This window comes from Lichenostomus cassidix, chromosome 4 (assembly GCF_008360975.1).
Source record: "Lichenostomus cassidix isolate B80296 chromosome 4, HeHo_3.0, whole genome shotgun sequence".
In the NCBI taxonomy this organism is placed as follows: Eukaryota; Metazoa; Chordata; class Aves; order Passeriformes; family Meliphagidae; genus Lichenostomus; species Lichenostomus cassidix.
Genome location: NC_139484.1, coordinates 5,823,757 through 5,838,095, shown reverse-complemented (window position 1 = coordinate 5,838,095; position 14,339 = coordinate 5,823,757). Strand labels below are relative to the sequence as shown.

Here is a 14,339-nt window from a genome sequence, read left to right as displayed (position 1 = left end):
GCTGAAGGGAAGAACCCTCACAGAGCATTATTGCAGCAAGAGAAAGGAAATGGATAGTTCTATAAATATGCACAGATAGCTTGGCTGTAGCCAAATAAAACCTATAAATTACATTATTTTAATCAATTTATATGGAAATAATAAAAGAAAGCGAGATAAGCATTCTTCTTTTAATTTTAAAGCAGAGGTGTTAGCTCTTATATTTAAATACTATTTGCTTCAATCTATTTGTGTAACAAATTTCTGTCTTGGAGAGAATTAACAGTAGCCAGTACTGTACAAAATACTGATTAAGAATTTTGCCCATCTTTAGGTTTACATAATATTTTTTTATCCTAAATGACTCTAGAGCTCTTTCCAGCTACAGTGCAGGAAAATAATTGAAAAAGTTGCTTTTTTTTTTTTTTTAAGTAAGTTTTATTTGAAAGAAAATTATATTTTTAATTTGTCTTAAATATACAATTTCAACTTCTTCTTTTCTTCTAATAGCTGTAAGGAGCTGTATTTTCCAGTTCTGACTGGAATGCATAGAAATCTTGTGTATCTTAGCTGTCTCAGACTGGTGCTATATTTATTCATTTAGGTCAATTTTGAGAGTGCTTATGTGTGCTGTGCAAATACCATCTGTGGAGATTTTTCTTTTTAAATGATGAGATTCCATTTTCTGTAGTCCCACCAGTGGAGTATGAGGAAGACCGAAAAACCCAGCGAAAGATTTCTTGATGCTTGAGAATAATTTTTAAGATTACTGTGCTATGCTGGTTTAAAATTTCAAAATGCCTCTTGTCCTGTAAATTTAAATCCCATGACAAAAGTAATTTAGCCACTTAGGGGCATGAGTCTCTCTGGGAAGCACGGAGATGTTTGCAGTTAAAATTTTCAAAGGCACCACAGTTATTTATTTTTGATAGGCAGATTCTATCCATTATAAATAAACACTGTTCTTCAGTGCACAGACCTCCTTATTGTGACAGTCAGGCACTGAAGAATTCAACGTGTGTCTGATCCTGGAAAGTCTTTTCCTCTCTGTATCTCTCCATCCCAGGAACTCCTTGGCCTGCAGAGCACAGGCAATTATATTTACTCTGAGTCTTGTGCTGTACACAATAATGGTGATTTTCCACAGCCATTTCCCCTGCTTTAATTTTAGACGGTTTCCTCTCCTTTTTCTTGCTTTTTCTCGCCTTGACCTAACGAGGAAAAATAGGGAAAGCCACTTAAAGAGTGCAACAGATAGCCAGGAGGAGAGGGGAAGTGCATCTGTTCATCATGTTTGGACAAGCACGCTGCAGGGATTGGTGTTGCTGTTTATCTGGCAAGGCTGTAAACAGCTCTGTTTGTGCATTAACCACTGAGAATCCACATTTCTTTGCTAGCAGCGGGATGACTGCTGCTGGGAAGGAGCTGTGAATGGATTTGTTTTAGAAGCATAGTATGGTGAGGTAGGAAAAGTGAAACATTAAGTATTGGGAACCTTTTCAGAGAGGAAGTAGGAGATAGAATTAAAATATAATGTTTAACTTCCATACCTAAGGAGATGTTGGAAGAACCAAATGGGATGTGAATTCACTAAAAATACAAACTCTTCTGAGGTACTTTTGGTGTTTTTCTTTTATAGTACAATGGTCTTCATTGGTTGACGTAAATATAGTGGACACAGAGAAGCAAATTTTCAGAACTTGATTCCTAAATTCTGCCTGAAAATTAAATGCATGTGTGAGTTGCAAGAGTAAATCTCCATTTCTTGCATACACATGAACCAATTTCATATGTGTAAATGAAGTTATTCTGTATGACATTTTTACAGGTAGAAGTAATTACAGAAGTAATGTGGATTAGAAGGGAAAAATCAAGGATGCAGAGTAGATTACCCAAAGATGTACAGGGATCACAAACTCCTGGTTTTGCAAGTGAGCTGAGTCTTCTGACTTTATCTTTTCACCTCCAGCATCATGGCTGCATTCAGCCCCGGAAAAAGATCCATTATGAAACTGCTTGAAAGCAACCTTTCTTTATTCATAAGTAATTTTATAGATGCTGATATTGTGGATTCATCTTTTGCCAGAGTAAAATTCTGTCACTTTGTGCCTTTTTCAGTTGGCTGTTTGGGCTTTAATTTAACATCCATCTGTGCTCAATTGGAATTTAGATGACAATTGAACCGAGCTGCACACAGCTGTGCCTATTGATAGGAATTGAGATCTAAAATAGTTCTACCTTACAAATGAGATGCAGTAATAACTTTTTCTCTGCTCCACTTGAGATAAAGGACTGTGTGCTTTGTACTTCCACGGTTCTTTATGGCTACTCTAATGAATTAAACAGGATCCTTCCCACCACTGGAATTTTATGGTCTTTACTTGCACAATCTCTGCCCTGCTTTTAGCCTGTGTCAAGTAGCTTTTTTCCCTGACAAGTCTGGGACAGGGTGCCAGGGGTCATTCCTGAAAGCAGATTGAATATGATCACATGTATTGCTTGATATGGCTGAAAAATTTCAATAATGTGGATATAAATCATCCCATTCTGGTAGTCTTAAGTGACAAAGAGTGGTGATGGGCACACTTCATTTATGGATAGAAAAAAGCCAATATATGTGTTTTTGAAAAAGAGAAGTTTCAAAAGGCTTGTGAGAAGGTTACATGATACACATTAGTGTGTTATCTTGGCAAGTAAAACATTCAGAAAAAGAGTGGGAACATACCTGCCAGGTCCTAATGCCAGCCAATCCCTGCTAGGAGAGAGGAGTGTTGGAAAAAACATCATGGCAAAGGTAAATTGGACAGGAATTCACAGTGTGATGGTGATGTAATGCTGTAATCCATGTTACCTCATGGAAGGACAAGGAATTTAATTATTTCAGGCCAAATCCTGCATGAATAATTTAGATACCTCTGAAGGCCACCAAATGGTGATCTACATGTCTGCTTCTCTCTTGAATCCACAGGGAACTGAGGCACTTAAGAGCAATTTAGGAGGAATGGTTCATATCCCTCCTCTTCTCCCCAGGGCACTGAAAATTTTAAGTCACATTGTAGCTGGGCTTTGGTGTATTCTGCATTGGTTAATCCTCAAACTGAAACGTTCATTTTCAGGCTTGTCAGCTTAAAGAAATGTGTGCTACAGATTTTGTGAGAATGCAATAAAAATGGTGACTTTTGTAAAAAATAAACAAAACTCTAACAACAAAAACAGAGAAAAAAGGAAAGAAGATTGAGGAGAAGAAATTATTGTTGCATACAAACACATAAGCAATTTTTATAAAAAAATAATAAAGAATCTAATATTAGTTTTACTAAGGATAATACCAAAATTATTATTTTATAATGAATTGCAAAGAATGTGAATTTGGTATTAGAACATGTATGCAGTTAGAATAAGTTATTGATGGAGAATTTGGCAGTATTCTTAGGGAATATACTTTGTGCTGTAAGTTTGACATACATCAGGAGTAATTTGGGAGTTATTTAATGGGTCTTAACACAGTAGGTAATTATAAGAACTCTTGCAAAATTAAATATTCTGTGATTCTCTGACTTTAATGGTGATGTCATGTATTATATTTAGCGTTTTCAGGTAGATAATATGGGTATAATAGCACAGAAAGACAAAGAATCTTTATTCCCACTGTATCTTGTGGGAAAATGGTCTTTTGTATTTTTACAGTACATTATAGAATATGGCTTAGCACTTTCTGTGCTGAATTGTAGTAACTAAAAAGCATTGTTTCGGTAGTAAATACTCAGAACCAGAGATAAATCAAATGTGACATCTGCTATGCCTCTGGGCTGTTGCTGGGGGTGGAAAAGAAAATTCTCTGCATTTAGAACAGAGAATCAAATGCACATAAAAGTATCTTGTGTGCAGCAGAACATTGATGATAAAATCCAGGGCTTGATTCAAACGACAATCCTTCTTAGTCATGTGCTTGGTGTAAGCACATGTTGATTAAGGTCACTGCTTAAATGAACTGGGATTCAGGCAGTTCTTCTTCAGAACTGAAAAGAGTTTGTTTTTTTGTTTGGGTTTTTTTTTCCCCCAGAGGATTAGCTAAATTCAGGTAACATATAAATCTCAGAGCACCCAGTGGCACCAGAGAAACATCATTTCAGTGGCTGTCATGATGTGTCAGCATTTGTATCAGGCATCTCACTTGCAATATGAAAATAGTTACATGTTCCAGACATCAAAAATACCTCAATACCTTTTAGATGTGTATTTTCCAGTCTTGGAATGAAGCGAAAAGAAGTGGCAATATGTGTAAGTCAGCCATTTGGTCAATGATTTTTTTTTTTTTTAAAAATGATGTGTTTAAATTGTTGGTCTAGAACATGATGTTCAAATTTGAAAAGTGGCAGTTTTGGACTTAAATACGAAGGACAAACCTCTTGCCCCCCTTTCCTGGAGTAGGTAACACTGTTTGTCAGGTTTACTGCATTATGGTCAGTGCAGCATCCAGCACTGTCAAATTTTGGCATGGCAGGGAATCCTTTTTTCTTGAACTGATTTCAATGAATATAGACATGGAAATATATGCACTTAATGAAAGGAGAAAGAAAAGCACAATATATGTGGTTACACAGTTTTCTTTATACAAAAGACAGGGTTTTTTTTGCATAATCATATTTGTTCCAGAAATAAAGATGTACTTGCAAAGAAAGGAAAGATTTTAATGGTCTGCGGAGATTATTTATTTAGCTAAAATCAATCCTGTTTCCAGAAAAGTTTCAGCACAGCAACAAAAACTTTTGCATTCTGGCCTACTCTAATTTATTCACAGCCTGAAGACCTGATGCTCACAATTGCTTTTCTTGTTTCACATGAAATCTGGGTAATTGTACCCATCAGTCCAAATCCCGTTGGTTATTTTAGAAACAATATTTATATCTGGGGTTTCGCAGATCCCAGAGGGAACATTTCAGCCCTGCTGAATGCCATATCCTTCATAGGGACAAATTCTGCCCTGGGGTGACTGCCAGGTTCACGTGCAGGAGCTTCTCCTGCCCTGCCTCTGCTGTCACATGCCAGAACTCAGCAGGCAGAATGTGGTCTCACTCTCACCCAGCACCTTTAGTGGCCTCCAGGACTCTGCAGACATAAAGCACACAATCAGTGATCACCAAAGCCAGCAGACTCACTCACGTTAGGGGAAAGTTGATCTTCTTTCATTATTTATCTGTATTTTCAAGCACAAAAGTAAGGATGTTCTGTCTCCCTTTTTTTTTTTTCTTTTTTTTTTTTCTTTTTTTTTCCTTCTCCCCCAGCTATTTGATACAATGCAGAGTTAAAAACCCACATGAGTTGTGCAAAATGAAACCTGGGCATCTGGAATGCAAGGTGTTTTATCCACGTGTGCTCTACAGGATATACAGATTTGAAGCACAAAATCTCTTCACAAAAGCCTTGAAAGGAAAGAAAAAGGTTTCCCTTAAACTAATTCATGAGGAAAAGATACATGAGTAAAATGCTGTTTTTATATTTGTGTACCAAAGTTTATCGGACTGGATAAGACAATCTCTTTTTATAATGCCATTAATGGAATATTCATAAAAGATTATTATCAAAGCTTTAGCAAACTTCTTTAAGCGATAGATAATTTTAAAAAGAAAGAAAAATAGACTTTATGGGCTGCAAAATATACTGAATTGACACCTGCAGTGACTGGAATGCTTTTTTATCCACAGAACATGGGTGGCAGCAGAGTAATCCCCATCCTACATCCCCCAGCCCCAGCCCCAGCCGTGTGTCTCACCCTTTACCTGGATGCACCACTACGAAGGGTGAGGGAGCTATGGTAGTTTACTCTGCATTCCCGTTCACTTGTTGACCTCTTTCCACAAAAATACAGCTGCTGGTATCTGAACTTGAGCTCCAGGTTAGCTGGAACAGCCAGGTGATTCATACAGAACTCATTCTGCCGCTGCTTAGGTCGTGGTCTCTGTTGGCTTGGGCTGAGTTAGAGCAGGAATGCTGAATTTGCAGGCTGTTGGGTGGTTGGTTGCTGAAATTATCCATTTCTGGCTCTGGTGAAGCTAGTGGGACTTAGTGAAGGGCCCTGATTCACCTGCTGCAGTTAACATGGAGACTACAAGGCAAACCATCAAAATGTAAAGACCACTAAAATCAAAAATGTAAATTTGAAACCAACCGTGCCGTAACGCATACGGGGTAATTAACTCCTTTTTCAATTACTGCTCACTGCAAGAGAAGCCAGAATGGCTGGGCTGTTTCTGAGTGAAATGCAGGGAATTCCAGCCTCCTCCATTCCTTCACCATTTGCTGTGCACTGTGGGGAACACCTGACCTGGGTGGCATGGTGAGAAAGTGAAACCCTGAGTGAAGACAAATACTGAGCTTAGAGAATGTACATATGAAACAAAATAAGAGTTTACATGTTGGCTTTACCCCTGTTCTCCTGTTGCATAGGTTTTTTGATTTAAAAGAAAGGGGTTCTTTTATCCTAAGTGAAGGGGGATCAGGAGTATATCTGTAACAGCAGCAGCATGCCTGGTATTTGATATTCCTAGGAGATTTTATCACCTGGCAGTTCCTTTGGATCTCCAGGCTGTTGGCACTTCTGTGGGGACTCAGCAGTTGTTCTGTTAAGAGCAGAAGTAATGCTGCAGGAGTTTATGGAGCTCTTTAAATATAGTCCAGAGGGAAAGTGACAATAGTTAAAAAAGGTATGGGATGTGTTTTCTTTTGCTGCTTGGGTTGCCAGCTGTGGAGGGAAGCACTGGGCTCTTTCTCTGTCACTGCTAGATTACCTACAACTGCTAAGCAGGAGCAAAATCCGATTGAGAGAGTTAGAAGGTGTTCCAAGCACAGGCAATCCCTTCTGGGCTTTGCCAAAAGAGGAAATGCTCCTGCCTGCACTCGAAGTTATAAAGTAGTAATCTGACATCAAGTTTGGATGCAATAGGATGATTGGCAACAGGATGAAAGGAAGATTTATTAAATAGACAAAAGCTTTACAGTATTTTCTGTTCATTTCTGATCCATGAACTAGGAATAATCACTGCATACTTCATTTTCTCTTTCCTGTTTCGTATGTTAGTGCTTTTAATTTATTTTTCTGTTCAACTACCACTGATGTCTTTACATGTCTTCTCCTATCATTCTACACAGAAATAGCTCACTGTGGGTGGGAGGCTATTAGGGTGTATTGAGCAACAAATAACACTTAAAATATTTTTACCTGGTCTTATTTTATTTTCTTTATTTTCTTTCTTTAATTTATTCTTTATAAACTTTATGCATTAAGTGCTCTTACTGTAACTCTCAAAATCTTTGTGAAGTTGTCTAGGGAAGGATCAATAGTCAGTACAGCACAAATCCTGTGCCCTAAGAATTTTAATTGTAATGCTTGTGATTCTTTAATCATCCTTTTCACCTCAAATAATATTAGAATATCTGTACAAGTAGTGTAATTGCATTATCATAATTATGAAACTGTTTTTCTGACTAGTACTCATACTCACACAGACTTGAAACTTCCCTGTGTACTTGTTTGAGAGTTCGGAACAGGAGATAAAATAGGGATGAAGAAGAGAGCTGTGATCTCAGAGGAGATATTAGGCACCAGAAATTATGGTGTTCTTTTTCCAGCTCTTACACTGACTCTGATACTTCCATTTCTATAGCACTTGCCATCTCTGGATCTCAAAGTGGATTATAAAGAATAGTGATTTAAACCTTCCTGCACCTCTAGGAGATAGGTAAGCAATATTATTCCCATTTTACAGATGGAGAAATTGTGATACAGAGAGGCTTAGTGTTTCTTATTACACGTTTATTTATGAAAACACATGCATGCACACACACAGAACCAGTAACAGATGTCAGAACTTGCATTGCCCTCTTTTTTAAGTTGAGTCCATCCTCCTTTCCATTTAACCTCTCTGATTTATATTCCCCATCTGTAAAAAGACGGAAACTGGTATAGATATGGAGAGATTTGCCTGCACATAAATTTCTGTGCAAAACGAGAAAAAAAAGCCAAACAAACATGGAGGATGAAAGTTTCCTTTGAAATCCAATCCATCTTATGTGTAGGCAGAGGATATTTTAAGATTTGGGACAACGATTTTTGTAGGTGGGTAGAGATGCAGGTGTTCTGAAATCTAATGATATTTAGTTATCTCTATAAAAGGGCCTGATTGTTCTGTAATGCAAGCATATGAACTGACGATTAAAAATTTCAAAATGCATCAATTTACGTGGCAAAAGGCCAGACACAGCCAGTAACTCAGTCTGTGAATTATCTGAACGATGGGGCCACACCAGCAGCACCAAGGCACCGTGTCAGACAGGAGAGCTGTATCTCTGTTTCTCTTTGTCCCAGCAAAGTCCTGCCGTGTCTGCAGTGCAGCACGAGTTCCTCAGTGGCAGACACCAACCTAGACAGCTGTGCTCAAATATTTACAAGAGAACTGGAATTGTGACTGTACTCTGTGGAAAAAAGTTTTAAAGATCCAATATTGAGTCTTGTTGGTTTTATTACTATTATTTGAACGATTGTTTCTTGTAATATTAAAACAGATACTTTAAAAGATGTCTAGAAACTGGATTAATCTGATCATGTACTGCATCAAAACATCCTGAAGGTTCTGATCTCATTAATCTTAAACACAATGTTTAAAAACATCTTGCAGAAGCTTTTAAAAATTCTTTCTAATTCTGCTGCTAATTTGCTATAGAATTGAAAGATTGAAAACATCATCTATTAGATGTTTTAATTTTAACAACACATCTGGCAATTGTCTGTATGTCGAACAGATAGCTTTTACAGAAATGTTCTTTTACATTTTTCTGTCTGCATCCTGTAGGCTAGATTAGACAAACATACAACACCCACAGTAACATTTTCCTGAAAGTAATCCAGCTTCCCTGCGATACAGTGGCTAGATTTCATAGGTTCACCAGTGAATATGGATAGGGATTAAGTATGGCTAATGTACATATTTATGTTAAATGGAACGGAGACTGGATGTGTTTATGTGTCAACATGCAAGCATCAAGCTCTACATGGATGGCTTGGTTCAAAGATTAATTGGAAAGCTAAGATTCCTTTTTTGTCTCAATTATAAAACTCCATGCAGAGAAGCAGACTGAATTTCAGGTGGGGATTTAGTTTGATTTGGAGCTAAGATAACACCTGATTTTATCCCTACAAGCTTTACCAGATAATAATGGTGCTGATGCTAATTACAGTACTTCAGCAAGTGAGTTAGTTCCTTGTTTTAATGTGTGACTGAGATCAGAATTTAACCCGGGGTCTTCCTGACTGCTAGTACAAATCATTTGTTACTTTTGCTCCCAATTACAGTTAAAGTAGCCAGTGTCTTGAGGTAATACAGCTGCTGCAGCTGCTGGATTAGGATGTGGCTCTGCTAATGCATTGACCTTCTTCATCCGTGTAACATGAGTTAATTTTCAGCCTGACAGTAAATGCTGAAATTTGAATTGTAGCACTAATGCACCATTTTTTTCATCTGTCAGACCAGACTAAAGGGTCATTTGGTGATGAGGATAATGGTTCACTTTGAAAGAGAAGAAGAGCCAGCTTCTGAATCTTTGGGGGAATTCTAGATCTCACGTCAAATAACGAGCTGAACTAGGGAAAAATTAGGCTGTGAAATTCCAGTAACACTTAACCTGTAAATGTGAATATTTGCCTTATCCTTATCCTGATTCCATACAGGCACATTGGAATATTTGCCACGGCATGTTAGACAGAATAATAAAACAGCCTATGAAATTTGGTATTCAGGCTATCAAGCTTCAAAAAGAGGCTTTCTCTGAAAAGTGAATCAACATTAAACTGTTTGCTATAATGGGAATTTCCAGCGACAATTTGTGACAAGTTCTGATTGCTCCTCTACCCTCTAAGAAATCCTAAACCTAAGAACTGTTGGAGACTGATTCTTTGATTTTTGTTCCTCTCAGAAGTGTCTTTCTTTCTTTCCCGCAGCACGGAAAAGGATATGCTAGTCACTTCTACAGGACTTACCTGAAGCAGCATGATTTGCACAAAAGAAAGTCGACCAACAAAAAAGCATCAACTTTCAACTTCATTATCTTGGCCATCCAGTTCTGTGTAACTGAAGGATTTGTGTGCTGTTGGAGACATCCTGGCCAACAATGGGACCTAATTGCTCTCAGCAGGCCTGAGAAATGAGTTGAAATGTGTAGAACTGTAGAAACTTCAGAGGCAACTGATCTTGCCTCTCTGATCAGTGTGTGCCTGTTTACAGCACTATATATCTTTCTCTCTCCAAAATGTCACTGAGCCCTTTAGATGTTTATATTCACCACGAAAAGCCAATCGTACAGATAAAAGAGATGTGCATTATAAATGCAATATCACTGTTTTAAACTTGACTGTTTTATATTATTTTTGTGTGATCAAGTGTTCCCCAAACTATTCCAACTTTACAAGAGAGATTGTGATCATGGTCTTTTCACCAGTGGGTCATAAAAATGTTGTTAATCTGAAGACCCACAAAATTATCAAAGACATTTCTGTAGTTTATACACCGTGTTGCAAAGTGTTTACTGTACTATTTCAAAGCTTCTAAATAAATATAAAATATATATATATATTATATATAATTTTCCGAAAAACGTGGTACAACTTAGTTGATTTTTAAATGGATTCATACAGTCTACACCATACACTAAAGTGAGAAGATAATTCAGGGTTCCTAAGCTATCCTTGCTAAAAACAAAAATAAAATAAACCTTTAATAGTACTTCCCCAAAATTCGTATTTTGACCAATCCTGTTTTTCTTGTTTAAAAAAAAAAAAAAAAAAAAAGCTGTAAGCAGCAACATTTTGTCTAAAAGTTGTAAGGAATTTTCAATGCCAAAGATGCAGCTGTCAATATTACCCGAATGAGCGCTATGTACTATCAGAGGTATCAATCACTCTCCATTATTTTGATTATGTTTCTATGGTTTTTAATTTGGAATCACGAAATCTTTTTATAAGGCTCTATAAATTCACCTGTATATGTTGTTAAAAAGAACACTGGGTGTCTGTACATTTTGCAATGTAAGATATAATGTAAGTGAAGTTAAGTATTTTAAGAAAATCATCCCAAGCTCATAAATATGTATACATGCATACAGACATACATACACACACACAAACACCCACACATCTCTCTTTGACATAGTTTTGTGAAACTATACAAATATATTGCCTAAAAATATTTCTCTTGTGGCTAGGAATAGTTGTTGATAGAATTCCAATGACAAAGGCAAAGCGTATGCCAGACTCTTTTATCACAAAGGAGATTTCCAATGAGGAACATGGCACATTCTCAGCTGACCCCTCTCCCACTGGAGTTAAAATGGTGTTGGCCACCATCTTTTTTGGGAAAAGGATTAAGCCCTTGTGTATAATCTTTATGTTCTGTAATAATTCTGTGGTCTGAAACAGTATCTTAGAGCATTTCTTTTCTACGAAATATTGAAAAAAAGTAAAATTTCAAAGGTAAAGTTTAAAACTACTTTCATGTCCATGGAGTTTAAGTACCATTTACTAAATGTAAAAAATCTAGTAAAAAAAATTTTTTTTTTCCTGTGCTGTGATTTTTTCCCCTCACTGTACCTTAAAATGTCAAATAATGAAAACAAATGAGAGCACACCTGGTTATCAGCCAATGCCTAGCCAAATTTGAACCAATTCCTCCTGATTATTCAATATGAAGTAAAACAAGAGAAAATATCTCCTGGACTGCAGTGGAATTTGGATCATGCCATTTTATAGGAATTCTGCTCTCCTCACCAATGCTGCCATGGATCAATGTGTGACAATCCACTGCTATGTCATAATAGAGTTTGGGTTTCTTACTTCTGTTTGTTGGTTTGGGGTTTTTTTGTTCTTTATAATGAGAGTTACTATTAGATAGGATCACATAAATCACCTGTATGAAAACCATCCTGCTGTGGATCCAAATATAGATGGGAAACCCAACATTCCTGATCAAATTCCATGAGTTCTAAGAACACCTAGTGGACTGGGCCCTGAAGTTGGTCATTTAATATTTCAAACAAAAAAGAAATATGCTCATTAAACACTTTATGGTGCACATCTAGCACATTTGTTAAGGCAAATTGTTCGATGAGAGCCTTTTAAAAATGTATATTGCACAAAACACAATCCAAAACTCCCCCAAACAACTGCAATAGCTATTTATTTGAGGAAAGACAACAGGGCAATGTTCCTCCTGCTGTAGGCAGAAGTTTTAGTTGCCTGCAGGCTTCCCTAATTTTATGAAGGAAAGCAATGAAATTTGTGACAAATATTTCATTTGAAGGAGATTGTTAATTTTTTGTTTCTGCTTTTAAAGCGAGAGCATCCTTGCCATTCTTAAACCTGTTTTGAATTTGTTTCTAAGTAACTTTTTAATACAGACATATATTGTAAATTATGGTTGTTTTCAGTCTTTGGGAGCAAAGGGAAATTGCTTTACTTTCTATTTCATGAACAGCCAAAGTGTTTCTATTTAATGAAACTTCATATTTTGCATGCCATTTTTTTCTGAAAATATTATTAACCCTGTCATGTCCTGTCATTCATTCATTTCCAAAGCTGAACTCTTTCCATCAAGTGTACATACAGATTAATTTATCTTCTTTTAAAATTTTTTTAAAAATGTTAAATACCATTGGTGTTCATCCATATATACACAGAACTGCTTCTGTGTTCCTAGAAGGAATCATGATAGGATACAGAACTGTGAAGGAAAAGGAAGATGTGAAGTACTACAGCCTGAGCTCTTGAGATAAAGCAGTAGCTTTTGCTGATTTCCCTCGCTCACTGTGAATTTTGGTCAACATTTGATGGCACGAGGTTCAGGACACATTAAAACCCAGTACATAGGTGAATCCCAAGAGAAGGGCAAATTGGGCAGCACAGGGGCTCAGTTTTCCCTGTTTCTTTGTTTAAGTGGGCTTCTCCCATTGAAATTGTCCTGTTCAGCATCTCCCAGGAATTCCATCGTGCTACTGGGAGCCCATCTGCAGGGATTGGTGTGTAAATCCTTCAAACACCAGCCTGTGTATTTGCCTCTTCCTTTAAGCAAACACAATGCAAATGTTGAAGGACTCTGCTTTGCATATTGGACACAACAGCGACCTGAAGGAATCAGGAAATACTTAGAGTGGATACTAAGAGGAAATAGTGATACCCATAAAACTGGCATAAGGAAGGTTTTGAAATCTCCTTCATCAAAGGTTTTCAAGAAGAGTTCAAAACCCACCTGTCAGGGGTGATGTAAGTGTACTTGAACTTGCCTGGGGGACAAGGCTCTCAGTGCTGTTGTTCTGCAATGTTCCTAGCAGGGCCTGCTAAGCTTTGGAGGAGATAATCTGTGCACAGCTGTAGGGTTAAGAATGGTCTAGCCTTCAGTTAGCTCTTTGAAGCAATGTTTAATGTTTAAATTTGCGATTTATGAGTGTAATAGAACAAGCTGCCTGTGAGAAGAACTGCCTTTGGAGTAAATTGGAGTTCAAGCAGAGAAGACAGGGTCTTACAAAAGAAAACAAAATGGAATCAGGTCTGCAAGTTTTTTTTTTATTTCAATTCCTGATTAAGATATGTAGCAATGGATTTCTAAGCACCTTACATGTTCAAATTCTTCAAAACCAGACTTAAGTTTCTTCCAGATAGATTTTTCCAAAACTTAGAAATGCTAAAACATTTCACTACTTGAAATAAAATTCCAATTTTTTTAATGTAAGTTTTTGCTAACATGCCTATTGAGGGAAGGAAAAAAGGTATTTCCATGAACATATTCTTAAATTGCTGGAACAAGGTGTAGTAATTTTTCATGAGTATTGTTGCAAAATCAAGTGAAATGAAAATACACAGATAAATACAATTTGTGAGGATTCCTGCATTATAGCCACTATATAGTTGTGGGGGGAGATATATATATATGTGTGTGTGAGTGTGTGTGTGTGTATAACTATAGTTCAAATTCTGGTAAATTGCCATGGGAATTTTTCTTACAGCTCCTATGGGTAAATGTAAACAGAAAGGTAGAAACTACAAAACTAGACTTGTTCCTTAGCATAGAATGGAGTTTTGAATTCAAGAATTAAATTCAGCCCCTTCTTCATGTGTTATACCCACAACTAAGCACACAAGTCATTTTTTTTTTACTTCCAAAATGTTACCTGGTCACAGAAGGGGGTTTTTTCATTCTTTTTTTTTTTAAAGTAATATCATTCCTCAGGGTAAAGGGTGGAGAAATAGATAGTCTTCCTAGGCTGATAAATTGCAGTTGCAATTTTGCAAGGCTGTTAAATATTTGTGTGTCTTACCA

The 14,339-nt window shown here is 36.9% G+C and overlaps 1 protein-coding gene across 3 annotated transcripts in view; it reads left to right on the top strand.

The window, feature by feature from the left end:
* Positions 1-11,859, top strand: part of PCDH10 (protocadherin 10) — a 34,697-nt gene extending 22,838 nt beyond the window's left edge. The window contains exons 5-7 of one of the 3 annotated variants that reach the window (XM_085057666.1): positions 5,685-5,780; positions 7,644-7,718; positions 9,974-11,859. In XM_085057666.1, the coding sequence (XP_084913792.1) occupies positions 5,685-5,780; positions 7,644-7,678 (131 nt within the window). In that variant the 3' untranslated portion in view covers positions 7,679-7,718; positions 9,974-11,859. The remainder of the gene's footprint in view (positions 1-5,684; positions 5,781-7,643; positions 7,719-9,973) is intronic. The other 2 variants (XM_085057667.1, XM_085057668.1) reach the window with 2 other exon arrangements.
* Positions 11,860-14,339: the final 2,480 nt, after the last annotated feature.